At 37.5% G+C, this 27,988-nt stretch overlaps 3 protein-coding genes across 12 annotated transcripts; 1 reads left to right on the top strand and 2 right to left on the bottom strand.

Annotated features, from left to right (window-relative positions):
* Window positions 1-1,157: 1,157 nt before the first annotated feature.
* LOC131328615 (transcription factor TGA9-like) lies at window positions 1,158-15,242 on the bottom strand. Of its 9 annotated transcripts, none has more exons than XM_058361925.1 (14): window positions 15,161-15,242; window positions 14,686-14,819; window positions 9,929-10,086; window positions 9,695-9,789; window positions 9,239-9,330; window positions 8,556-8,843; window positions 7,534-7,578; window positions 6,806-6,865; window positions 6,607-6,684; window positions 6,214-6,262; window positions 5,017-5,288; window positions 3,894-4,115; window positions 2,102-2,244; window positions 1,158-1,627 (listed from the first exon to the last, which is right to left on the bottom strand). In XM_058361925.1, exons 3-14 carry the CDS (start codon window positions 10,039-10,041, stop codon window positions 1,540-1,542), a joined length of 1,545 nt encoding a protein of 514 aa, XP_058217908.1. In that variant the 5' UTR covers window positions 10,042-10,086; window positions 14,686-14,819; window positions 15,161-15,242; the 3' UTR covers window positions 1,158-1,539. The 9 variants fall into 9 exon arrangements, with proteins under 9 accessions (XP_058217908.1, XP_058217591.1, XP_058217960.1 ...); XM_058361608.1 differs by lacking the exons at window positions 14,686-14,819; window positions 15,161-15,242 and adding exons at window positions 10,231-10,472; window positions 10,552-10,733 and having other exon boundaries at window positions 9,236-9,330; XM_058361977.1 differs by lacking the exons at window positions 14,686-14,819; window positions 15,161-15,242 and adding an exon at window positions 10,231-10,735 and having other exon boundaries at window positions 9,236-9,318.
* Window positions 15,243-16,794: 1,552 nt separating this feature from the next.
* LOC131329068 (F-box/LRR-repeat protein At1g67190-like) lies at window positions 16,795-19,168 on the bottom strand. The gene has a single exon (XM_058362160.1). It carries the CDS (start codon window positions 18,260-18,262, stop codon window positions 17,003-17,005), a length of 1,260 nt encoding a protein of 419 aa, XP_058218143.1. The 5' UTR covers window positions 18,263-19,168; the 3' UTR covers window positions 16,795-17,002.
* Window positions 19,169-24,041: 4,873 nt separating this feature from the next.
* On the top strand, window positions 24,042-27,000 carry LOC131328515 (cytochrome b-c1 complex subunit 9, mitochondrial-like). Of its 2 annotated transcripts, XR_009200499.1 has the most exons (4): window positions 24,042-24,199; window positions 24,753-24,800; window positions 26,604-26,778; window positions 26,872-27,000. XR_009200499.1 is itself a non-coding variant. In XM_058361477.1 (3 exons), exons 1-3 carry the CDS (start codon window positions 24,083-24,085, stop codon window positions 26,649-26,651), a joined length of 213 nt encoding a protein of 70 aa, XP_058217460.1. In that variant the 5' UTR covers window positions 24,042-24,082; the 3' UTR covers window positions 26,652-27,000. The 2 variants fall into 2 exon arrangements, 1 of the variants encoding a protein (XP_058217460.1); XM_058361477.1 differs by having other exon boundaries at window positions 26,604-27,000.
* The last annotated feature ends 988 nt before the right edge of the window (window positions 27,001-27,988 follow it).

Here is a 27,988-nt window from a genome sequence, read left to right as displayed (position 1 = left end):
GATCAGTCCGATTTTGGGTAAGTCTGTCCCCAACCTGATTCGCCCTAAATCCCCGAATATATATATATATATATATATATATATATATATATATATATATATATATATATATATATATATATTTTAGGGTTTTGTCACCCCAGCGCCAACTTCACACTCATTCTTCACAACTTCTCTCCTCTGATCCTCTCCAAGTCTCCCTCCCACCCCCAGTCGAGTGTCGACGACTCGACTAGGTAATCTCTGGTTGAGTCTGTGAATTGCTTGTAAGTAATACTACACTGCCTAACTGTTTACCAAACAAAAAAAAAACACCTGCCCAACTGCTAGTATAAAATCATGGAAGAAATTAGTAGAGTATTACACTTGACAGAAAAAAGCGGAGACTTTCAAATCGGGTCAATTTTTTTATTTTTTTTGAAATTCGGATATCCAAATCTCCGATCAGACGTTTCTGTTTAGGGCAGGAATGGAATACCCAAAAATATATCCGATCGGAGTTCGGGAAGGATTTGGGTGGAGGATTCGAATTCGGATATGTCAATATCCGCCTTCGATCTGTCCCGTTGCCATCACTGCTTGCATTCATGCATTAATTTGTCCTCTCCACATTTTGTCCAAATTACTACTGGACTAGCAGATAACCCTCGTCCCTCTCTCCCTATACAATATTCTTTATTTACAAGTCCCATTAGAACAAGATAACTCTCTCTCTCTCTCTCTCTCTCTCTCTCTCTCTCTCTCTCTCTCTCTGTGTGTGTGTGGTGTCCTTCATGCATTAGAATAACCCCCAACGACTTTCATTAATATGAAGCAAATACCAACACCACCCCTTCACCCAATATTTATTCTTAGCCCATACTACCGTACAAATTTGCATCATTCATCATGGAGTACAAGACAATAGCGCTCTCTCTCTCTCTCTCTCTCTCTCACAACCAATTCATACAGGACTATAGGAGTATTAAAGAGCAATAAATTCCTCAAAAAATAAAAATTATTAATTAATCCATATCTTCCTTATCCCCCTCCTACTTTTGTGTTCCCATTCATTTACTCCCCAATAAGCATTGGAAGAAGAAGACAAAGCAATCCTCTTTTCTCTCTCTCTCTCTCTCTCTCTCGTCAAGTTACACTTTCAAAAGAATCAAAACTCATAAAGAAGCAAGAAGACAATAGCAAATTAGCAATATAGGAGTAGTACACTACATGGATGCAGTAATAGATCAGTACTGTTGATTTCTCTCTTTGGTTACTCAAGTATGAGTAGCAGCTTAGCTTCCTCGTTTCTTTCACATAAAATTGATTTTACATTTACAAGGTGACTTAATTACTAGAGTTGTAGTAGTATAAAGGATATACTATAATATTACTAGTACTACTAATCTAACGGAGAATCAAATATACCCTCCATCGATCTACAGTTCTAAGCTTCTTCAAGAAAGCCAAGACCGCCAAAAGCTAGGGGGGCGGGGAGGGGAATTCAATCACCATAAATCTCAACACTAAACAGCTTTCTGGATATATGGACGGTGTGGATCAAAAGTTGGAAAAGTGGTGTTGCGAAGATTGCACCATTTGTAAATCCGTGGTTGTCTGGCACGAATTATCGTCGCTAATCATCGTCCTGAAAAAAAGTTTTAACGATAAAAAGATAATCGATCTGCTATATACATACTGTACAACAAAAATATAAACGAACCATGACCAATAAATCAGATGCACGTATTTTTTGTTTTGAAAGATTAAAAGGACCCTAAGCACCATCAAGCCGGAAAAGAGAAAACCCACAAGAGAAAACAACAACCTCCAACAATTATATGTTGATCAGACGCACGTATTACTACGTATATATGGTACATGCATGTGAAATAAATACTAGTACTACTATGCATGCTAGTACTACGACATTTACTGTACTACCATCCATATTTCTTTTACTATTCCTCCAAAGTAAAATTGTCGTGATTTCTACTTTGCTAATTCCTTCAAGACTTTATTTTCTCCCATGCCCTATTTTAGACTCAAAAGGATATGGAAAAATCGAATCCTCAAATTGAAGTACAGGAACAAAGAGCTTTAGATGAGTCAAAAATCTTACTCTCGCGGGCGAGATGCCCAAAGGGAACTTAGGGCTCGTAGCCGACCGTAGTACTCTCCAATCACCAAAAAACATCGCGCCGCTTGTCGAACGGTCAATATCCGGCACAGTTGATGAAGAGTTTGTTGTCTTAAATTATCAGCCTACAATTACCGTTGATTTTTTTTTTTCAGACAATTAAATAATAAATCTAAATAGCTGAAGAAAGGGATATATTCAAAAATATATCAATTCAAAATGGTAGCAAAAAATGGTCATCAAATATGTGGCCCTGGTGCCACCTTAAGAACAAATGGTTATTACAAAATTGATGTAGACAAAATTTCCAAGGAGTTGAAACCCGTGTTCAACTTGTCTTTATCAATGGAATTTGGACTATTCCAACAGAAACATAGAAAATTGGAGCTTTTTGTATAGTTCTTCAATAATATTGGCCCAAATTTCTTTTAAAACTCTGTTGATGGGTCTGGCAATGCTTTTTTATTTGAAAAAAGATGTCTTTTCAAACCTACTCTTGAAAGCAACAACTTCAGCAATGTAAAAATGGACTTCTTAATTAAAACCAAAGCAAAGGAATATCCACCACAAGATAACAAAAACAATTTCTCTCAAATAAGAGGTTCTAATGAATATGCCCTAGCTCATCCGCATATATTTAAACTAAAGCAAAGCGATAGCGACTGCTCGATTTTTTTCAAGGTCAAATGAGGATTACGCGATCGACATATACGTTAAAACTTGTTTAAAAGTAAAGTCAATTCAAATGTTGGAATCAAGCTTCCGTAAGAGAGTGCAACAGCCGAGACAGTTGGCTCGAATAATTGCTTGGCTGCACTTAGGTGCAGTGAGATGATGAGTTCAACTGATCCTACGGAATCGATACCCTGGACAATGCATCAGGCCGGGAAAGCATAGATGACAAAAAAAAAAAAAAGAAATCGAAAACAAGAAAGTGGTGCCTTTTTAAGCATCAAGGCTTGAGGAAGAATTGCGGCGCGAACAAAGGACAGATGAAAGGAATCGAACAATAAAATGGAAGGTCTCTTAACTACCAAATCAGTCAATATAGGCAAAACATATGTTATTATACCTGTTAAGTCAATTGTTCCCTGGTTGGCCCTGTGAATCTTGGCTTAATGGGACCCATAAACTTAACAGCTTTGCCGATTAAAGTGATCTTTTGTGTCATTCTTACTTCCTAACTTTCAAAAAAGTTTTCACAGTCATTATATCATTTAATAAAGCATTGTGGAAAGGAATTTCTTGAGGAGGAAGTATTCTCTTAAAGACATGATGGGGCCCTAACCATGAGAAATTGTCTTTCTTCCATTTGCAGGTCACTAAAATCTCTAACTCGGAGGTTTTTGAGGTAATAAGTGAAGAGAGAAAGATAGAGAAATGAGAATAAAGAGACGGAGATCGTGTTGAGAGAGAGAGAGAGAGAGAGAGAGAGAGAGTGAGTGGGGGTGGTTTTGGAAACCACAAGCGAACAAAGTATGTGTATATCAAATCTCAAGGGAAGATAGAAGTTTTACTACTGCCCATCCCAAATGGTTTCACCACACAGATTTTCTGGTTTCATATCTTTGTATATAAAGCATATTAATTTACCAAGTTTGTTCAATTTTGAAGGAAAAGAAAATAGAACATAAAATTCAAATGAATGCATGGAACGATCAAATGTAAGTCCTAAGGATTGAGATTTTGAAAAGAAACTATAATGGGGATCGGAAAAGTAAAAAATAAACCAATACTTTTAGTCAAAGTATTAGTATTTCCGAGACATGTTTACCTGGCGAACGAAGCCTTCAAGATTGGTGATCTTGCCCAAGGCAACAGCCATGTGGTGCATGCCATCGGTGACGGACCCACCGGCAATAGTGTCGACCAGAGACTGCTGTAGCTGCTCCAGTCCCTGGGACAGGGCCTCCTCTGCCTGTTGTGAGGACTGCTGCAGGCTGTAAATCCCCACGACTTGCTGCTCTGTCAATGGGTCTAATTGGCTCATTAACATCTGCCCATCATCAAAAGAAACTATGCATGAGTTCGAGACCGTGGAAGCTAGCCACAAAAAGTAATGATACAGATAATTGAAATTTAAACTTTGAAGTGCAAAACAGTGCAATTTTCTTGCACAGATAGTAGTGATAAACTCGAGTAGCTCTAGAAGCATGTGTACAAGCTTGGTCCAAAGATAAAATCCCTTGTAATACGTTTTGAACCACAAGTTTCTAGACGTTGTTATGGGTTACATAGCAAAAATGTCACTTAAAATGAAAATGAATAACGCAGTCCACTTTCTACTTGCTTTTCATGTCCCAATTTCGTCTTTCTGTAAAGTAACTACTGAACTTTCAATTCAGGGATGTTAGGATTTAGGAATACACCCGACCAATACGTGTGCAAAAATATGACATTTGAAATTTACCAAGGGATACAATGCCACTTTACCCAACTTTTTTGGGCCCTTATCGGTCAAGTGGACCATTGACGTGGAGTTCCTTACCCAAGATATAATTTTTCAGCGAAGGGGCGGTTTGGTGACGAAAAGCCCACCAAGATAGAATTTAGGAGTGGTTGGTGGGTGGTTAATTCATTGACACGGCAAGCATAGGGAGAAAATGACATATTCCAGCCATGGGATTTTCTGCGACTCTTGAAAAGGACCCTTACTGGTTTCAGGGTGTATTTGTTTCTTTTTCCCATGATCTATTTTGGAATGTGGCAGATAAGGGAACTCCTTAAAATTGAACTTCTTGGCAAAATAACTTCCAACTGCATTAAGCGTGAAATGACTATATAACCCCTGAAGACTTAAGAGACTAATCGCCTTGATATAAATCGTACTTAATGTTTTCATGGCAGCAGTATGAGTGATATGTTTTAAGAAACAATGAGCTTTAAGTGTTTCAAACCTTGATGAGCTCGGAAGGCCGGAAACCACCCATCCAGAGGAAGCAACGTTCGGCTGGGGTAGTCCACATTCCGGTGATGAGGTGGAAGACATCCGATTTGGCAGCAACCCCCTTTAACTGGAAAATTTCATCGTAATGAGCCACATATCCATCTACCACAACTCTAAGATTGCTATCGGATAAATGAGCTTGCAACCCTGTCCGGAGTTCCGCCATGTGCCTGTGATCATCATCTAACCATCTTGCATATTCCATGTCAAATATTGCAGCACCTGCAATCGATCACGAGCGGAATCAGGATTTGAACTCGATTAAGAGCGAAGTTATATGCTAAAAAGACGTTCATCTTTTCAAATAACAGCATTTTAAAAATCAAAAAATAAACCTCGATAGATTGTTGATATCACTGCCGAGACAAAATTTTACTTCATTTCATAGTCTGACATTGCTAAGGCAATGAAAAAATAATATCGTAGCAGGCAATGAGTTCTACCGTTTGAGACACTTCTCTTCAGATCGGGCTAAACATTAATGAAGAGAAAAGGGGGCCCTAGAGAGGAAAGGGATTAGAAATTATGGGGCCATAGCCTCCTTAAGGTAGGCCAGGCACTGCCTCCAATAAGAGAAATATCACTATCCACTAGGACCACTACCATTATTATAATAGTAGTATAACTTTGTAGTCCTCCAAATTTTCATGTTGCTCTATCTCAGCTTTGGAGCTCGGCCACATGGTGCTCTAAGAACCTCCACTGCCACACATTCACGTGGGTCTGAGCCCCACATGAATTTGCGGTGGTGGAAGCCTCTAGAACCCAAAATAATCACTCGTTACGTTAACGAGTGCGCCCAGTCATTGCCTAAGAAGTTTATGTATACATCAAGAAGAATAAGGACCCTCAATTCTTTCCCTAAATGACAAACAAGTAAACCCCATGATGGAGACATTTTTTTGGGTGGGTGTAATAGTAATCTGAGTTTACATTTGGTATAACTTGTGTAAAGCTATGCCTCAGGCAATTTTGATCAAAATGCAAAAGCTTTTTTGAGATTATTATTATCTTCCTTTTTGTCTTCTGTTTATTTTATTACTGAAAATGATAAAAATAACACCTGATGATGTCTGTTATTTACAGAAATGCCACTACCGCGTCAATTCTGGAAGAACATTTTTCATGCAAATGAGGAAAAACTCACCTGAGCTGATACTTCCACAAGCACCACCACCTCCTCCCACAAACAATCCCTGATAACCCAAACCAAAAATAAATAAAAAATTTAAACCCACTAATAGGTTAATTAACTTTGGGTAGTAATTTTACATTCCTCTTTTCTATGATCTTTTTTCTTTTCTTTCTTTTTTTTTGCATGATATGTTACAAGATTTGCCATTTTCATTTACGAATTTCATTGGACAATATCGTAAATTTACATGCAAGAAGACATAAAAAAGAGTTTAACTTTTCTGAAGAAAAAGGTGAGTTGATCACATTAATTACCATAAACTTTGCATAAATCAGAACACTGTATTACATTTATGTATTCATACGTATACACAATTACACACAACTTTCAAGAAAATTCAAGAACCTGAGATCGAGCTCGCTGGAGGTCCTGTTCTAACTGAGCCAGCTTTAACCTACTTGTCTCTAGCTGCTGCACATAGGCCTGAGAGAGAGAGAGAGAGAGAGAGAGAGGTGACGTTTTCCAATTCTAAGCTAGGAATTAAAAATGAAAAAATGGATGGCATTTAGGGCTAGTTTCTATAGCCGGTAACAGATCCAGATACCTTTTTCCTGAGTCTGCTCTTCTTTGCTGCTTCTCTGTTCTGAGCCAAACGTCTTAATGTCTGTTACAACCCAATGCATGGATTTTCACTCTAATTAGCCTTGGAATATTGATACATCAATTTGAATTCACGTGTTTGATGAGCTCCAAAAGAAATGTTTAGAACTGCAACATTTGCATACTATATACAGTCAGACGGACCCGGGACCCTATAGTTCGGCATTCAACCGTCTTTTCCACAATCGATGGTACAGATTCGCTGAAACACTCTTGCCGATCAAAGTTAACTCTTACCGATAAGAGTTAACAAACATATCTAAACCATTGATTGACGAGATGGACAGTTTGAATGCCACACTACAAGGTGCACTACAAGATTTGCACCACAAACCCCATTCACATTTACGAATACATGGCACATCCTGGAATGTTTTGAGATTCATGTACTCGTAATGCTTATGTGAGTGAATTTGTGTGTCGTGCTAGCACCATTGTTCATGTATATCATTTCCTTCGGATCTATAAGCATTTGTACGGTGCCACTGAGATTTTGCTCATAAAATTTTTCTTTTTCTTTTTCTTTCTTGTCAATATTATATACATAAGTGGGGACTAACGGGGTGTTAATAATATAGATCATATAGGTTCCAGAAAATATTTTTCAAACGCCCACGACGTAATCCTAGGCCTCCCACATAGGGTCCCATTGGCCCTAAATTATTTCATTACCTTGGGATCCTGTCCTTTCTCTGAAGATGAACCAGCTCCTTTCCTCTGCAACACTCAAAAGTAAAAACAATTACTCCATTTTTTACTTTAAAAAATACCCTTTTCGAATTTTCCCAAAAACTGCACTTATACCAGCCAGGAAAACCCTACAAGTATAAAGTTCAACTAAAAAAATTCCTCGAGGTCAAGATATTTAATTAAAAAACTCAGTGCTAATGTAATTTTTCACAGCAGAAAATGTAGTAATAACGATTAGGAAGAAAGATACTAGTACTAATCAATAAACTAAAATCTGATGCCCTACAGTTTTCGAGAAAGGTGATGATACAACTATAATATTGTTTTCAAGGGGTAGTTTAGATCATTACCCATTTGAATTTCCGGGTCCATGGGATTTTGATGATTTTGTCCTTCCAAAATAGATATGGATGAGGACTTCAAAACTTCAGTTTTGGGAAATGAGTAAAGCTTGTCATTATGAGTAGGAGTACAAAAAACAGTTGCAAGGCACTTTTTATTTTTCCATGTCAGACTCCAATAAGTATCAAATTAATAATCCCATTGAATTGCTGAGCCAGAAATTTCTGAGCCGCTCTGCCTTTTGGATTTATTTTCTGAAAGTTGAGGGATTTACGCTTTCGGGTGCAGAGAGAGAAAACAGGGGGTGAATAACAACAAAAAAAAATGCCACCTTTTTTCCTGGGACTTTGGGTTTTGGTAAGAGGTCAGAAGTAACCAATTCCATACATCTCTCAACATTATGCTGCTAAGAAAATCACTGAAAAATTTAACATAAGTGGCTTTCGGCTCTAAAAACATTGTAAATTGTAACTAAGATGAGTTTATATTTGTCTAAAAAAATCAATATTTTCTGTAAATAACAATTCTTCCACTTTTGGGGGCAAATATATATACTTCAAACTTTAGATAAAAAAGCAGCGTCTTTTTAAGTCCTCGTGCGGACAATCTCTTTGAAACGGGAGAAGAAATATGGAGTAGTATTGAAGAAGAGGATCAAGAACCTTTTCTGGGTTGTGTTTGGCAGGGTGTTGATGAGTGACTTGAGCCTGTGACAGTAAACCTGTTCCAGAGCCATCGCTTATCATTTCCAGTGGTGCTTGTTGCTGGTGGGGCAGCTGGGGGTGATGCTCAAACGCCTGATGATGATGATGATGATGATCAGAAGAAGGTGCTTTTCTACTCATGGGGGACTCTGCTTCGATATGGCCCTTGGCCTTGCTTGATGAAAGAGCGTTCACTCCTGATCCTGAGTCAGTGCTCTGACTCTCCCCTCCTGATTTTGAACTCCCCTATAAAAGTACTCCATTAAAATAATCCAAGTGGGTAGTCGAAAAAATCATCCAAAAGATCACCCAAAATCAATTCAAAGATCTCATTCTTCAAATGGATATTCAACAAAAAACAAAATTTACATAGACAAGGGGGGAAATTTTTTTTAAGAACCACTCACAGAATCCCCTGATTGAGAAGCCAAAGATAGAGTGTGATTCTTTGTTTTTATCAGGAGCCCATGAGCACCTCATGACCACCCCAAAAAACTCATTTTTCCCAAATAGGTAGGCAAGAAAGTGAAGATAAAGAGAGCTGGTTCTTGTTTTATCCAGAAACCATGTGAAAACAAATAGTCAAAGATAAGGAGAGAGAGAGAGAGAGAGAGAGAGAGAGAGAGAGAGAGAGAGACTACTGTTGTTGGGGTTTGATGGAATCTCAGAGGAGGCCAAGAAGGGAACATTTCCAGAGTAGCTGCTGCAGCAGGCCTGGTTGCTGCAAATAAAGCTGCACAGGATCACAAAAGCAAAAATCTCTTTCAAGGATAGGATCAAGTGAAAATAAAAAGACTTTGCTCAGATTTTCAGAGCTCATGAAAAAGAAAGAAGAACCTAATCCCCCCACCCCTTCCTTTTTTCTCTTCTGCAGTTATGGAGTTAGTAAAATTTTCCTTGTTTGGTACCCCACGCCATTTCAACTTCCTCCTTCCAAAATGATTACTGTATCAGAATAGAAACCCCCCCAAATCCCTCTCTCTCTCTCTCTCTCTCTCTCTCTCTCTCTCTCTCTCTCTCTCTCTCTCTCTCTCTCCTTTTAGGAGGTTAGGTTATGCTTGTCAAACGTCAGAAAAGAAGAGGGAGAGAAGCTATACATGATTTACTAGCTTCATCATTCTTGAACCTCACTCCTTGCAGCACAATAGCTTCCTCTAGCTCTCCAAAAGCAAAAGCAGATCTTTCTTGATTGCTACAAGACAGGAGATTATGAACAACCCATGTCAGAAAAAGCAAGAGAGAACTACAGTAACCAATCAAATAGGGAAGAACAAACAGAACCCATTAATCAAAAAACTGAAGTAATATACAGAGATTGAAAAATTAATTACATGAAGCTTGTGGGAGGATTATTAATCCCATGAAAAACTGCATATGGGAGATGGTAGTTTGAAGGCCCTGAGTCTGACAAACCAGCTGTTCCTCCAATTCTATGACCAGCCATTCAGAAATTCCAAATCTTCAAATCATTCTGATACCTCTTCAAAAACTTCAAGAAGAGAAATGATTGGAAATGAATTTCCAGTTCAAAGAAAACAGAGAGAAAAAGGTGTAAGGATTTGATGAGAAACAGGGGAATGGAACCAAAAACTACTACTACTATATCCTGGAATTGAATTTCCACCGGTTTTACCTATTTTTTTCCTGTTGAATTCTCGAGAGATAAAAGTCCACTGCTGGAGGAGAACCCAGCTGAGAGAGACACGAAAGAAGGGAGTAGTAGAAACGATCAGACCTTTCTTGTCCAAGTATATCCGGTCTTTTTCTCCTCAAAGGTTTCTCTCTCTCTCCCTTTCTCTCTCCTACCGATGGAACTTTTTCATGGGTCTCTCTCTGTCTCTCTCTTCTTTCTTCTCTCCTTGTCAATGAAGAAACCTGTTTGATTGTTCAGTTTTGGGTTTGTGCTTTACCGCCTTCTTTTAGGAGTAATTATTATCAGATTTGAAATTCATACCTTTGGGTACAGAAAATCTTGTCCTTGCAAATCTGTCTCAGGGCCTCTGGCCTTTGTGGGGTTTTGAAAACAGAAAACTTTAAAATAAGGAAAAATAATTTACAAGGAAGGTGGGGTCTTTTGCAGGAACCCACTAGAATCACTACTGACTCCTACTCCACTCTCTCTAACCGACTGGGCTTTCCCATTGGCCCTTGAGCCCTAGAGATGTGAACATTGTGAAGTACTACTACAAAAAATAAGAGAAAATAAAGTATAGAAAACAAAAAAATTCAACATCCAGTTGTAGATAGATGAGACAAGTTCTTCTTCTTTCATAAAAGCAGGGTAAAAGCTGGGGGAAATAGAAGGGAAAGAACCAAAGTTAGTTTCTTGATCTTTTTGTACATCAAAGGAGGATTGTGTTTACTAGGACAGTTTCATGCCCTTGGAGTGGGAGAGATTAGGGAGATTGATATCACCAGGAAATGTATGATATTTTGGCCAATAGGTTAATGTGGCAGTGTCTCGTTGGTAATTCTAAAATACTAACAAATAATCTAATTGCAAATAACACACAGTGGAGGCATGTTGTGTAAAATATTATGAACATTGTTGTGTTTATGAATTTTCTACTTTACTTTTCGAATTTTACCTGTCAATACATATATAACAAACGCACATACACACGTATATCTAACAGTGTATGTATCATTCCTACCAAAACATTACAATAATCACATAAGAAAACACCCACTTGTATTTTTAATCCAAGCTCAAGAGATGGATTAGTTTGGTATTATCCCCTTTGTTGATGGGTCAACATCCATTCCCTGTCATCACCTAAACCCATGCCCACATTGAGATTCTTTTCCACTAATAGAAAATTTGATTTCCCTGATGCCCCATGTTTAGATATAATCCATTGCAGAGTGGACTCCAATATTTGCACCTCATAAAACCCCCTAACTAGTAGGATTGTTTTTGGTGTCTTTAAACCTCGGTTCTCTGTTAGGGGGATTTGATCAAAGTTTTCAAATCATTTTTAAAGCCTTTTAAATTTTCAAAATGAGCATCAAATTGTTTTCGTGCAACTTTTACTTTTATGCAAGATTTTTCCCCTTGAAATTAGCTCAAATAACTCATGATTCAAAAGCTGCATTTTAATTACTACATTTGGCTTTTGCTTTAACGCGTTCAATTTTCACAAAAAAAAAAACTAACAGTGTGCCTTAAGATTGATCTCAATAATGACCCTATCTAATCCCTAGAGAAAGGATTAGGAATTGGTTTCTCCACTCTTAAAGTTTTCTAGCTATCCATGACCACCACCATAGATGTCTATTTATATGTGCCTTGTACACATAAGTACACAACTACATACATATAATTAAGAGAGAGTGGGACTTTACTTTAGGTATTGGACCCATATACATCTCCCATCATAAAACAAGAGGATGCAAATATTTTATGTTGGGTTCATCTACCACTCTATAGCAAGTAAAATGGCTCGTACCAATTATTCCTTAGTTAAACCAATGATTGATTGGCTTGGAAAAGGTAAGAGAAGTTCAAGGATTAGGTATGTATGCATTTCCATACTCTTACATTTATTATTGATTGCAACTAACATGTTCTTCTTATGGGAAAACTTTGATAGATTTTTATTTGATGGGATTTTGATATGAGGGGGTTCCTTGGACTTGGCATTTCTTTCAAGCTCTAGTTCTTTATTGTTTCATTTGCTTCTTTTTCTGTGAATGCTCATTGGTCTTGAAAGCTAATTGGTCTGGATCTTATCTTAAAAGTATACTTTTGAAGACCTATCTAGTATGGTCAATTTAGGTTTAGACATTACTTGTCACTTAAGCATGGAACTATACACTCCAATTTTTGTTATTTGCACTCCCTTTGTAATTCTGTGATTATGAGGTGAGCCAATATATATAAACATTAGGATTAAATACCTAAAATCCCTTACATTTCAAAAGCAATTGAGTCTCGTTTGACATTGATAAAGGGCAAATATTGTAGCTTTAATAGGTTCTTAGGACAATTCACTAACATTTGTGGGGTCGAATTGAGAAATGGCAATAACAGTATTCATATACCAAGTAAAATTTTTAACTCAGTAATTGCCTAACATCCCTATGCCCACCATGCTCATAACTCAAAATCCTGGAATCAGGCAGGAACAAAAAAAAATAAAAAATCATCCTCAAATTTCCACATGTACGGAAGTTAACCAAATTCTATCTTATTAAGGACTCTCTGGAGAATAGTTCACTACCACTTAATTAATGACTAGTATAAATGTAATATCTATAATATAATGGTTTATTTCCTGTACCTTTGAAGGGAAAACTGCATGAGGCTATGCAATTCCTTCTAAGTTTGACACTATATGAGGTATAGTGGAGTAGCCTCTGTATCTCATACTTACAGACATGGATCCGTATCCACTATTTTATAGACACAGAAAGGGAGCTTTTTCATCTGCATCTGCACTAAAACAAAAAGAGAGAGAGAGAGAGAGAGAGAGAGCTTAACCATATCCTTGACTATGGTTTTTATCTTATCTTTCTTCTTTTCCTTTCCTCTTTTGTATAGAATGAGTAAATCCTAGTATGTCAGCTTACCTTTTTTTTCTTTTCTTTGTGACATAGGAAGCATTAGTGGTTAGTAGTTCGATTACAACGCAGGCCGACTGTAGATCCATCTACTCGAACTTGAGACCTCACCCCTGGACACTTAGGCCCCCCTCCCATGCCGCTGGGCCACAGGCCCGTTGGCAGTATGTTAGCTTACTTACTCAAAGGTAAAATATGTTAAACCTGTACAACCTACATCACCACGATACCATACTAGAAGAAGAAATATAAATGTCAGCTACTAATAATATCAATTATAGACAACCCAACAACAGAGTACCATGAAACTTCAGTATACAGCTTGAGGCCAACTTGTATCTTTATGACACAACTTCTTATAAATATCAGCTTGAAGATTCTCACGTGATCGAATGACTGGACATGCACCGGTGCCAATATTGGGTATAGATAGAATCCGAGTTTGGACTAAAATGCAAAACAAGCAGAAGCAAGTTTTAAATGTGCCTTTGTCCAAGCAACAAAAGTATAAACATCATAATTACTTCCCCGGACTAAAATTTCCACAAATGCTTTGAAAAAGAGGAATCTCTACTTTTGCCAACTTAAGGTATAGCAAAAACAAGAAGCAATCTTTTTCACATTACTAGAACAAAGAAACAAAAAGAAATAATTCCCTATTTCAGGTCCATATTATTATTTTTTTATAGTTGACTTATTCAGCCATAAAGGGCTTTAAATGTTAGAAGGTATATAGCACATACTTACACAAATGTACATGAATACACGTAAGTACAAGGAGGGACAAAAGATACATCTGAACTTGTAATCCTCCCGGCTGCAAGCTAAAACTCGGTTTTGTTCTAATGTACAAAATCAGTTACGCGTATTAATGCAGCTAAATTCTACACAGCTACATAAATCAAATGCAAATGTCTATCTCACTAGAGTAGTGCTACTGGTACAGCAGCTGCGTACAGATCCCCTTTACGCCCGCCTCGGGTCCCTCAAAGATGATCGGAGCCGCTCATTTTGTTCAAAATACGTCGTTTAAGGTCCCTAAAAAAAATCACCTCAATCCGATATCGGGAAGGGTGTTTACGAATCATCCAACTTTGCTTCAAAATTTAGCCAGATGATCGGATTTTGAAGCAAAGTTGGATGATTCGTAAACACCCTTCCCGATATCGGATTGAGGTAATTTTTTTTTGGGACCTTAAACGACGTATTTTGAACAAAATGAGCGGCTCCGATCATCTTTGTGGGACCCGAGGCGAGCGCAAAGGGGATCTGTATGCAGCTGCTGTACCAGTAGCATTTTTTATCTCACTATGGATCAGGTACTCCAGGAAAATCCGAGCATAACAGAAAAGCAGACCATTATCACATTTCAAGCTGAAAAGTGTTGGGGTTCTGACAAATTCATCAAGAAGCCAAGAAATTATCTCCAATTGACAATTTCCTCAAAAACATAAAACAACGCAAATATAATTGGTCTATTAGAAATTCAGCATCTTTGAACCAGCAACAAAGGAAAGTTACCTACCTCTATCGCATCACATGCCGATTGTTGTATCTGACTAAGAAAAGTGCTTTTGGACATTCTGTGATGACTTTGCTAAATACTCCAGAAACCAGTTCAATTGCAGGCTTTTAGTACTTGAATGTATAAGAAGCCTCCTAATAAATGTTCCATCATTAACTTTTATAAGCTGCCGCAGGGACGGGATAAATCATAAAACCATGTCTAATCATACATCATTGACCTAAAGACGTTTTTCAACATGCAAAATACAGATCCCACAAAATTTGCACCAGGATGGAGATATTTACGCTTCTGCTGGTAAAGAAAAAAAATAGTAATGAATGTGAAAATGTTCATGGCCTTCAAAAAGCTGGTCTTGAACTTTATTTTATTTTTTGCAATTTGAGTGGTACACGGTAATAAATGAATAGAACAACAATAAACAACAAAGTCACGCATGAAATTCAAATAGTGAAAGCTGATTTCCATAACTTACTTCTGGGATTTACATTATATCTGCTTTGCAGCGTAAGTTAAGCAATATAGAGTCATGTATGCTGAAAGTGGATAAACCTACCATCAGCTGTTAAGACAGAGAAGAAACAAAGATCACTCAACATAAGAGAGTAGACTGTCAGTAAGAATCAAAGACTAGCAAAGGAAAGCTATATTACATATTTCAATGAAGTGCTGCATTAGAAAATGTCTAACTTACTCCCATCTTTGCAAAGGCTATATATAATATTTATGCAAATTGGGAAAGACTTGGTCTCAAAGTTGAGAAAACCACAGTGAATAGTGAAATGCCCTTGAGTTCTTAACAGTTAGGTATACCTTGCAATAGGAAAAAGTAAGAAGCGAAGGAATAAAGACCCTATCAATAGATGGAAACATGAGGGACACAAAGTCAGAGAGTTCTTGTGTCTATACTCAACTCCATAGATAAAGCACAGTTTTGGGGAAGTGGAAAGAAAGAGGCTTCCACTTGAAAAGGTGTTAGTTTTTAATGAAATTAAAAGAGACAAATGAGCTCAAGCTGGTATTTTGAAATTTAAATAGTTGCCAAAGTGAAAAGACCTCACAGTATAACAATAGACAAATATTTGTTGAACTAGATAGTGTCTTACTAGAAGCAAAAAGAAAGGGTTGAGTATCGTATATTGCTCATCACCAATGAAAATTCGTTCTATGATTTTTTACAATGTCATTCAGTTTGGAACAAAAGTCTAACCATTATTAGGCACGTCAAACGCAATAGCAACGAAGGAGCGTATCCAGTTTTCCCCTTTTTTGCTTTCTAGTGGGTGTGTGTGTAATTGGAGAACAGAATATCAGCACAAGGCAGAGATGAACTCGTTACCTGTAAGTATAACACCTTTCAAGACCTTATCTTTTGCCCCTATAGAATACTCTCCTTTGGACAAGTTAAGAGTGCAACAGTTAATCTAGTGGCCAGGATAATGTCACGCAGAATGACAGTAAACCAAGATATTACAGTAATCCTCATTCTTAAGGCTCTGGTCAAGATTTTCATGTACTAAACATAAAAACAGCCACTGGGATGCAGCACCTCTCTCCCAGTAAATGTGGACACCAATGCTGAGCAGATAATGCAGCTAAAGCTAAACAAACCTTAAAAAATAGAAGACACAAGAAAGTATGGAGAGCCCAGAGCAAAAACTGATACTTCGTATTTCCTTCATCTCAAAGTGCCTGCCATCAAATGTTGTACTTTTTTCCACTGTTCGAAGTAGAATGATGTGTATTTCAGAACAATTCTTCAAATCACCGTGAATGAAATGCAAGAACCTTAATTAATTAGGAGATTCAAGTTCCAGTCTACTTACCTTACCTATTAAACAAATGTAGCGAATAAGGCAGACCATCGTCAACTTTATGAAACTAACTTTCACATTTTAATTTCTATTTGATGTTTCTTGAAATGCAGAAGCGAGAAAAAAGAGGAGGATTTGAATGATAAAAGTAAGACCAATTGTACACTTCAACTAGGCAGTGTAGATCTCATAAAAAAATTGCAACTGGTGCTACTCCTTCCATGGTTGCCCTCTCCAAGCTTCACACGTAACAAGAATATTCAAGAGAAATAAAATAAAATCCGTAGGCATGAAATTAACCGAATGATATGAATTTGAAATGAATAGTCGTCCTTCTATGACATTAATAATCCAAACAGAAACAATTTCCACTATCTTTTAATCACAAGACAAGGCTCAGCCCTCGGGCTCCGCAAGCAACAAATTTACCTGCCTAAGTGCTTTTATAATTCACAGAGTAAGAATTTGAATCCATTACTCTACCAAGGCAACATCCAGTATCTCTATTCATATTCAAAGTGCACTTCTACGTGCATATATTTCCTCATAAGCTGCACAATAGATGAAGTAAATTTTGCAAACATTTGGCACTCTTCATGTGTTTTTGCCTCTGAAACAACCCCATGAATGACCAATTTCTTAAGATTTGGACACCGTATAAGCAGACAAGAAACCCAATCCGTGAAGAGGTCATTCACTACTGTCCATCCAAGCTCCAATGCAATCACGTTCTCCAAATAAGAGGAGCCTTGCAAACCATAGTGAAGCAGCCCATCTCTCAAGTCATAACTCAACGACAAACGGCTTAACAGTGGGAAACACAGCGCAATTGTTTCCAAATCAATAATCTCATCCTCGTCATCAAACACCACATCCCAAAGCCGAAGCCTTCGCAATTTGGATGATTTGGAGATCATTTGGTAAAATTTTGACCAAATAATAGTGAAATTACTGACGTCCACGATCTCAAGATTTTCAACAGTCTCACCAATATCAAGATGTATAACACTAACATCATCGATCTTGAAATGCTTCAAACTCCCCTTTCCAACGAGTTCAAAAACTTCAAGAGCACAATCTTTCAAATGCAGAGTCTCAAGGCTATCAGCCTCCAACATGAACTTGTCCAAGCTAATTGCTTCAACATATATGGTCTTTAGTGTTGGACTATTCAGCTCAACAGTAACCTGAGCATCAGACATTGCAATCTCAGGATTGATAAGTGTCAGCCTCTCAATATTAGGGCAAGCAGTGAGCAACAGATTCAGATCCAATGCTGAGATACTAACATAACTCAAAGAAAGGGATTTCAAGCAGGGGAACCTCTGGTAATAAGGTTCAACCCCTGTGATTGAATTATGAGCCAAGACCAATGTTTCCAGTCTCTGCCGCCCACATATGTCAAGAATGTTAACATTTGGAGTAGTGCGGACGTTATAAATCAACTCACGTAAGGTTTCCCTTGTGTACATGAGCCAAGCAATAACCGTGGAAGCCGAAAATTCATCAACATCATCCATAAAAATATACAGGCCTTGTAATCCTGCTGTTTGAAATATGGTCTGAGTAATCAGGATCTCAAGCCGACTGGTTGTGAGATCACGATAGACAGGCCAGTCGTCAGAACTGAATGACAGTGTGTGGAGGTGTTTGCGACAAGCTTCTCGCCATTTCCTACACGTTGCAGATGCTATCACCACATCCCTGGCTGCTCCTAGCCGCGATAATATGTTCCCAATTACTTCCACCGGAAGGTACTCCATGTGAAAAAAACAACCACCAAGTTGTTCAAATCCACAACTTGAAATTTTTTTTTTCCCCAGGGGATCAATCAAATTCAGATAGCAACAACCAAACTGTCAATATGAAAGCCTTGGCAAAGTCTCGTACCAACACCCAATTCACCAAAATGATCCTATCTACCAAAAGCTGGGAACATCGAAAAAATGATAAAGAAAATTGGAAAACATGGTATCTAGGTTCTGAATTAAGCCAACCAAGTGCTATCCAAAAGAGGATATGGTCCGTTATCCCACACCCGTTATATTATCACCTCCAAACCCGCACATGAGCGACCTCTCCACTTATTGGCAATTATTTTCGAGTCAGATGCTTGAAATATTGGCATTCACGTAAGGGAAGAAGATAATCTACCAGCAAACTGATCTGAGTTCAAACACAAACAAGTGGACATCCGGAAAACACCAAGGCACAGTACCGAAACAAATTCGATATCACGAAAAACATGAAACATGTGTGCAACATGCCATCATATGAAACCAACCCACGAAACACAAGAGTTCCAACCCAGTTGCAACAATGAACTTCAGTTCAGAATAAGGAGATAAAAATGGGAGATTCAAGCGAACTCAGGTGAGAAAAACGCTGGAGTTGATTGATCGATTGAATAGAGAACAGTTATACCTGGAAGACCTTGCCAGAGATCACCAAAAGGGATTGAAATGACGTGTACACGCACCATTGAGAGAGCACGTTTTGGAGAAGGAAGAGTGTGTAGAAGGGAATCGATTGGTTGGACGAGGTAGATGGCTGATAGGGTCAAGACGAGATTGATTATAGCGCAATTTTGGGAGCGAGATCCGACAACCCAGAGAGAGAGGGAGAGAGGGAGTGCAAGCAACTATTTTTAACTTCCTCTTCCTCTCTTGGTTTTTTCTGGATTTTCCCGTTCTTTTTCCTTTTCTTGTTCTTTTTAATTACTATTTTGGAAAAATTACGTGAAAATCCCAGGTTTTGACCATGGTAACAAATCAAACCCCTACTATGTTCGGTTTGGGTCTCAAAACGACAAAATCGAACCTATCTACTGCGCACGGTTCTCAATAATTTTTTTCTAAATTATTACTCTATTTTCTCTATCCACTCGTTATCCAAGAAACCTCTCTCAAAACTCAAACCAAATAGCTCGTTTTGAATTTCGAGAAAGGTTTTTTGGATAATGAACGGAGAGAGAGAAATACAATGTTTATTAGAGCATCTTCGCTCCTTATTCAAATTTTCACTTAAATTTGAGTAGAAATATGAGTAAAAGCTTCATTTGGTATTGTGCCCAAGCACAAATATGCACATTTTTTAGTAAAAACTTTATTAATGGAAATATTGTAAATTTAAACGTGTGAAATTTGCCTTCAAAAATTTGAGTAAGGGTTTGAGTATAACCAAATTGAGTTTTGGTTTGGGTAAGGAGTGGAGGAGGGTTTTGGAAAATTTTTAACTCAAATTTAAGTTTGAGTCAAGATTTGAGGAAAGAGCGGAGATGCTCTTATAGACCATATGCAGAGGGAGAGATTGGATTTTAAGACCCAAAATGAATACTAGACTGCGATTAAGGCATGTTGTTTTGCTTATATGCGAGGAGTTTTTGTGGAAATTTCGGGAGGATAAGTAGAAGTGTAAATTTGTGACTAGAGGTGTCAAACGGGTCGTATCGTACCGTGTCGTGCCAGCCCGTTTAACTCTGTGCTAATTGTACTTCGTGCCGTGCAGGCCCGTTTATAGTATTTACTCAAATTGTGTCATGCCGTGCTGTTTGTCAATCGTGCCGTGCCGTGCCGTTTTCCAATCGTGTTGTGTCGTGCCGGCCTATTTTCTTAAATTGTGTCGTGTTGTGCCATTTTCAATCGTGTCAAGACGTGCCGGCCTATTTACTTAGCCGGGTCGGGTCGGTCCGTGCCGTTTTAAATAAATTCCTTCAATAATGGATGATGATAATGTGCTGTATAAGTTGAACAATGAGAAATAATCCCAGGATACGGATTTTGTTTGGTCCTTGTCTTGGAATTTATTTGGGAAGCTTGTGTTGGTACTGCAAACATAATACTATGCATTAGTACATTACAACACCAAATTTTACACAAGCTAGGTTCAGCCGAAAGTGCACTGCTTTTTAGTTGATCTTGCTCGAATCATCAACAACTGACCCATGACACCCGTTACTTCTAAAAATAGACGAACAATACCAAACAAAATGATATTCATTCCAAACTGCAAAATGCACGGCTTGATTTCATCATGGTCGAAGATGCAATAGTGACCAAACGAAGACCTGGATTATTCAATAAAATGCCTGCTTCTCAAAACTAGAAGTCTAGAACCCGACCTTCAACTGTACTGTGCGACGAGCTTTAGAAAGACAAAGAAGACTTATTTTCAAGTACAACATTGTGGAAGAATCATATTCCTCAATAGGTCCTGCACCTAGAAGAAAAAAATAAACTAAGACTAATTCACAGAGACTGGATTTTTATGACCAGAAATTAGTGGGGTATCCACTGATGCGGTGGCTTCGTCAAGCACCAAAACCTTGCTTTTCTTGAGTAGCACCCGCCCGAGGCAAACCAGCTGCTGCTGACCCATACTCCAATTCTCCCCATTCTCGGTAACTGCAAGAAGGAGAAAAAGAGAAAGCCGGGGGTAAAAGTAACATCTCTTTAACAGTAAAAGTTTAAAATGGGATGGCAGGCCAGCCATTTGAGAATAATCTGAGAGATTTTTCGGTGCCAAGCAGGTATATCCCACGTGTTATTCGCTCGGCGCGGATGCGCCGTCATGTGCATTTTTGGACGGCTCGGATTAAAAGTCTCTTTCTTCTTTCATCCCAACACTTTTTCTCTCATTTTCTCTTTTCAAATCTGAGCCGTTAAAAAACGAAAATGGACGGCTCGGATGCGCAAGCGGGTACCACGTGGTACCCGCTCGGCACTGGAAAATTTTCCGAATAATCTAGGCCTGACACGGCTGAAACCATCGTGTTGTCTTAATACTACCTATTATTTTTGAATTTTTTGTAAAAGAAAAGAGACGATTGTTAGACAATAACAACTTAAATAGCACACTTATTAACTGTCATTTTATTAATTACAGTAATTCTCAACGACGAGAGATGTAAATACGTGCAAAAGTAGCATCATTTGTAATTTGAGTAAATTCTTGCTAGCTTGATAGTTCTTCTAACTAGAGCTGTAAATGAGCTGAGCAACTCGCGAGTTCGACTCGGTAATGGTTCGTTTGGCTTGGTTCTAAGGATAAACGAGCCGAGCTCGAGCTCAATTTTTCGACTTGTTTGATAAATGAGCCGAGCTCGAACCTAGCAGGGCTCGGCTCGAACAGGTTCGTCTTGGCTCGAAATATATAGATTCGGCTCGGCTCAGCTCGAACATACCAATATATAGGTTTTGCGAACAGGTTTGTCTCTACTCGAAATATATAGATTCTACTTGGCTCAGCTCGAATATGCCAATATTCGGTTCGACTCGGCTCGTTTAGCCAATTTTTAATATCAAGGCCAAAAAGTTGACGAATTCGAGCCAAACCAACTCGTTTATTCCAGATCGAATACTAACGAGCAGAACTCGAGCTTTGTACATGTTTGTCGAGCCGAACTCGAGCTGAACTTTTTCGGCTCGATTCGAACTCGAGCCGAGCTCGAGCCAAACGAATTCTAATCGCGCCGAGCTCGAACATGCCGATATTCGGTTTGATTCGGCTCGTTTACACCCTTACTTCTAACCCACCAATTTGCATGAATTTTGCAATATCTCAAACGTCACATGTAACACTTTTCATGTTGATACGAACCTAAATTGACAAATGACACGTGTGGACTGAAAATAGAAAGAACAATAATTTATACTTCTACTTTGGTCTCAAAATGTTTGTATAGTCCGTAAAACGAAGGCTAAAAAATAATGCACTTCTTTCGAGAAAAAATTCAATCTTTTTTTATAAATTAAAAAAATTCATCGATATCTAGTGAATTGTTGAAAAAAATTTAAATTTTTCTTTAAAAAATTGTACTATTTTTACATTCTTGTTTTGCAGACCGGATAAACATTATGTGACGGAGAGAATAATTTATATCAAAAGTTAAACTTTTCCCAAAAGAGTTTTTTTTTTAAATCTAGACCATTCAAACACATCTGGAAGGCCAGAATTAGGTTCACAATCAACACAACGGTTGTGTGTGTATCATTTTTTAATTTATATACAGTACCTCACTGAACCGGAAAAACCCGGTTTAAACCGGTTCGCTTTCCTCTCCTGGGGACCTGAACTGATCTGCGATCGCGCATGAGATGTGTTAATCGCACCCCCCCGTGTCAGGCCCCCCCTGACACGGTCCCCTTTAATTTTCCATTTTACCCCTGGTCCTCCAAGCTCTCTCTCTTTTATTTTATTTTTTATTATAAAATTTTAAATGTTAATAACTTTTTTTTCACGTATTTTTTTAAAATAAATTTTATATTTTTAAAATTTACTCAACGAAATCTATCAAACGAGCCTAATATTGATGGTGAAATAATGTAAAACGGGAAAATTATATTTTTTGGTAGTTTAGACTGTCTAAAGAGGTTGAAAAATTGAGTGTCCTAAATTTCAATCCGTTTGAATCAAATATCTCTTAGGGTTAATCAACGAGATCGTAGAGTCAAAATTTAATTATGACCATTTAGGATAAAATGATCAGAAAATTAACATCTTTCCACCGGTTCAAAAGGATTGAAATTTGAAATACTTAATTTTTTAACTATATTTTTTAATATATAAATTGTCTAAAGATGTTGAAATCACATATTTTTTTAAAATAAATTTTATATTTTTGAAATCTACTCAACGAAACCTATCAAACAAGTCAAATATTGAATATGAAATAACGTGTTTAAATTAAATGATTTTTTTGGGCCCAGTATAATATCTCTTTATTTTTATTTTTTGTCCTTTGTTTTTTTTTTTTTCGTCCCGGCGGTTCTATCCCCATTACTTCATACCACAATTGGAGGCGTGCTTCATAAGGATGAGTCCATCTGTGTGCTTCATTTGATGCATTTCGCCTCCACCATATGAAAATGGGTGGTACAGGAGGATAATGATGGTATAGGAAAACTTGCACGAAGTGATTTCCATTAACATGGCCAATAGCTATATGTTTGCGCGCTGCGAATGGAACTGGATGGGAGCTCAACGGCAAGTGAGTGAGACAACTCGAAGCCAATCATATTGAATGTATGTAGTACAATGTTGTACCTTGATGCGGACAAGTCCCAACGTTATAAAATCCATCCAATGATCCTCTGGTGCCGATGGTTGGAAGCAAATTTTTTGTTTTAGATTCCTCTCATCATGACGAAGCAATAATTCTTAAAAAATTGACTAAAAACTAACAAATGCAAAAAAAATTTGAATAAATACAAAAAAATAAGCCAAGTGGCTTATTTAGCCGAACGTCCCCTTAATATTAAACTACCACAAAAATATAATTTTTTCGTTTTACATTATTACACTATCAATATTAGGCTCGTTTGATAGATTTCGTTGAGTAGATTTTAAAAATATATAATTTATTAAAAAAATACTTGAAAAAAATTATTAGTATTTAAAATTTTACAAAAAAAGAGAGAAAGAGAGAAAGGGCGTGCAGTGAGAGAGAGAGAGAGAGGGGTAGGGGTAAAAGGGGAAAAGGGGAGCCGTGTCAGGAGGGGGGCCTGACACGGAGGGGGGCGATTAGTAATCTCCATCGCGCATTCGACAAACCTCAACACAGGAGAGAGAGAGAGAGAGAGACGATGAATTTGACAGCGATACGAAGCGGAGGACTATTCGAAGGTCTATACAAGGTCCTTATGCGCCGTACCTCCGTCTACGCCACATTCGTCATCGCTGGCGCTTTCGCCGGAGAACGGGTTAGCTTTCAAATCTCATCTCTCGTTCACTCCTTTTTAATTTGCCTATATATATATATATATATATATATATATATATATATATTCGTTTACTTACACATATCTAGAGATGAGTAATACTCACGAAGTTGGTTCTGAGATCGGTTTTGCTGAATTTTATTTGGATCTGAATTTCGACATCATCCTAACATTTTGGTTGTTGAGATGTATAATTGAGCCTCAGATAGACGTGTAGGGTTATATCGTACCAGTAGACATTGTTGAGAATTCGGCCAAACCAACGCGCAAAGAATTATCAAGAACGGAAAACAAGAACGCTAGACACATAGACTTTTACGTGAAGCAAGTATTATAACCTAGGATTTACATCACCAAGCGTGACAGACATTGGGAAATTTGATTGGATTTGCTCATGTAGGGTTAATAAGTTGTGTTTTTGATGATCTTCTTTACCAAAAAAAAATGAGAAGTTGTGCTTTGATGACTAGATTGGTCGGAGTTTGACTTATTCGAATCGTTTCCGATGAAGTGTTCAATTTATGTGTTTATGCAGGCAGTGGATTATGGAGTTCACAAGCTCTGGGAGTACAACAACGTTGGGGTATTTCCATTATAATCATACCACGATTTAGTTTGTATTTGTTCTGGTGCATATTGATTTCATTTCTTTTAACTGAAATAGTTCTATGATATAATCACCGTTCTGTTGTGGTACTACTGTCATATGCTAAAGACCAGACGTGCATGATTTGTTACAACTAATTTTCTTGGATGGGAAACTGGCCAGCTATTCAGCCCCTGTTTGAATCTCTGATGTGTATTAATACAAACTTTAGATGAAGATTTGATTTGTATCTTTGTCGTGGTATGACTTTTAAGTGGTGTAAAATTACTGTGTTCGTGTCTCCATTTTTTTATAATTGTGGTGTCCAGTATCCATGTCTGTCTCCCCTGCCATGCATATTCATGCTATGTAGTTCGTTGGTAACTTGGAAGCTAGTAGGTGATGAATTTCAACCACCGTACAGGTTCTTTTTCTTTGGTTAGAGCCTAACTAATTTTTCCTTCTTCTCTTGACTGACACAAGGCTTAAACCATTTTTCCGTTTGTTTTGAAGCATTGGTTTTTGATGAAGTATGTGTTAAGAGAGCATGAAGCTTGTGTCTAGGTTGTAAGAATTGATTTTGGAACACAAATCTTGTCTTATAGCCTAGTGTGTCCTAAGAATCGATTTCTATCAACTAGCTGGTTGTGATTTTGTGTATTACATGGCGAAGATTATTTTTCCGCTATATTTTGTTGGGATCCTTGTAAGTGCCGTTTGGCTACAAAATAAAATTTCCTTGATAAGGAACATTGTTGTATGACTTCTTTTTTTTTTTTTAATCTCCACGGATCTAAGGTAAAATAGTTGTCAATAAATCTAGCTTGTTTGTCATGATGCACAACAACTTTGTTCCCTTCATCATTGGACAATCTTTTCTTATATTTCATATTTTGTTTTTGAAGCATCAATTTCTGTAACTAGCTGGTTGTGTTTTTGTGTTACTCGGCCAAGAAGGTTTTGATTGACTGCATACAAACTCAGTATGTAGTGCGCATTTGATTGATGAACTTTTGGTTAGTTTTGCAAACTGAATATTTGGAATTGACAAGCTTGCCCTCCATATCCTACAGACGAAAGAAATAGTATGAAAGAACCTTGTTATTGATGTCGCTCTAAAGCCTAAACTTAATTTACTAGAAAGCATACAAGACTCTGCGCGATTCACATTCTTGTTTTCTTTACCTTATTGTAATGGACGCAGACTCTTTCCTATCATATCCAATGTCAAATTTCATCTCACTTCTTAAAACCCAAGACCTGTATAATTTTAGGTCTCCATGTTAGTGCCAAAGTGTATGTGACATCCAAATTGTAAACATTGCTATGCGAATAGAATTATAATTTGTGAACATCATCAATAAAGAAACTTGAATTTATTTGCAAATTTAGCTCCTTTGATACATTAGGATTTAGAACTCCACAATCAACACAACTAACGAAATTCATGACAGATATGACAACTCACTTTGGTCAAGTGGGTCTGTGTTCACTTTGATCTTGGAACATTGAAGTGATCAGGGAGAGAAAATGATGCCCAAAACTACATAGCTGATAGCAGTATATCTATTCATTGGTTTTCATACACACTATACAGGATTCTATAGGACTGGTTTCTAATCTTATTGCTGTGCGTGACTGTGCACGTGGGGCCAATGTATACAGAATGCTTACTCCTTAATTATTCCGGCCAATAGTTGAATCTGTTGCCCTTCTTTATCATGCTTGCTGCTGTTTCAACTGTCCATACTTGTTGTCTACTTATATTTCTGACTGATTTTTATAAACTGTATAATGCAGAAGCGGTACGAGGATATTCCAGTTCTGGGACAGAGGCCAGTTGAATGAGTTGCCAATCTATTTTTTCTTGTCTCCCTGGAGTGAAAAATGGAACATTGAACATTTCTTTTTGATCCTTGAATAAGTAGTCCTTTATTGGAGCAATCTGACCGTTGTGGTTCATATCATTTATATTGTCGGATTTTTCAAGCTTGGTTTGTATTTTTTGTGGGTCTAGCAGAATCGACAGCTGTGAACAATGGATCCGATGTAGACTCAATTGCTAAAGTTCTTACTCTTCAAGCTTGGTTTGTATTTTTTATGGGTCTAGCAGAATCGACAGCAGTGAACAATGGATCCGATGTAGACTCAATTGCTAAAGTTCTTACTCTCAGCAGAATACTCTGCGTGTTAATTTTATGGCGCTTAAAATTTTCTTTCTTGATTATGCATTTACTGTTTTCACATATCCTAGTTTAGAAGAAGCTTTGATTGGATTTTTAGGTTCAAAATTCAGCACTCAGGCTGTGTTTGATCTCGGATTTACAGAGGCGGCAAAAAAAAAAAAAGAAGCAAGGGAAGAATATACAAACTTTTGTTAACGGATATGTTTGAATACCTTTCCCCGATGCTTTTATTCTCCATTATAAATCCCTCCGCGCACCCAAGATCCAGACGCGCTTATTCTAAATCTTTTTTCTCCGAGTCTTGCTTTTTTTTTTTTTTTTTTTAACGGCACTCCAAGTCTTGCTTTACTCTCTTTCTTTGTATCATTTTCCTTTGTTCTGATTATGAACATGTGCTTGAGTTGCTTGTTTTCGAGTCACTTGTATAATCAGAACTATTCATAATTTACTTACAACAAGAGTCCTAGCTATTAGCTTTAGTAGGCTATGTTATGAATCTTTGTATTTGCAGTTTGCTGAGGGTAGTTTTTTCGAAAACTATTTGACATTTTTTCCCTCAATTTTTTAACCAAACAATAAATACTAAACTTGCCTTTCTGTTTTGTATTTTCTTTGTCTATTCTTTCCTTTTTGTCCTTTCTCTTCATAACCAAAGATTCCAACACATAAATGAGTACTGAGTCCAATAGTGATGCGCCATTGAAATACTGCAAATAAGATTAGTTGAACACTTCTCGTCTCCTACTAAAACAACCACATTCATTACTGTAAATGACGAGATTTCTCATTGATTGATGATACTATCACGTAATATCACCGTTATACCTAACATTTGCTCTAAAATGTTCAACCAAACATTATACGATCTTACTTCGGTTTATATGTATTTACACTTTTTCATAAGCACATGTAATGGTTGTTTTATATACCGACTTGTTCACCTATCATGTGGCTCCCTATGTGCCATGGTGAATTCTATTAGTATTATTGTAATGGCAA

This window comes from Rhododendron vialii, chromosome 1a, assembly GCF_030253575.1.
Source record: "Rhododendron vialii isolate Sample 1 chromosome 1a, ASM3025357v1".
Lineage (NCBI taxonomy): Eukaryota > Viridiplantae > Streptophyta > Magnoliopsida > Ericales > Ericaceae > Rhododendron > Rhododendron vialii.
The sequence above is the reverse complement of the archived record's forward strand: the minus strand, read 5'-3'. Positions and strand labels throughout refer to the sequence as shown.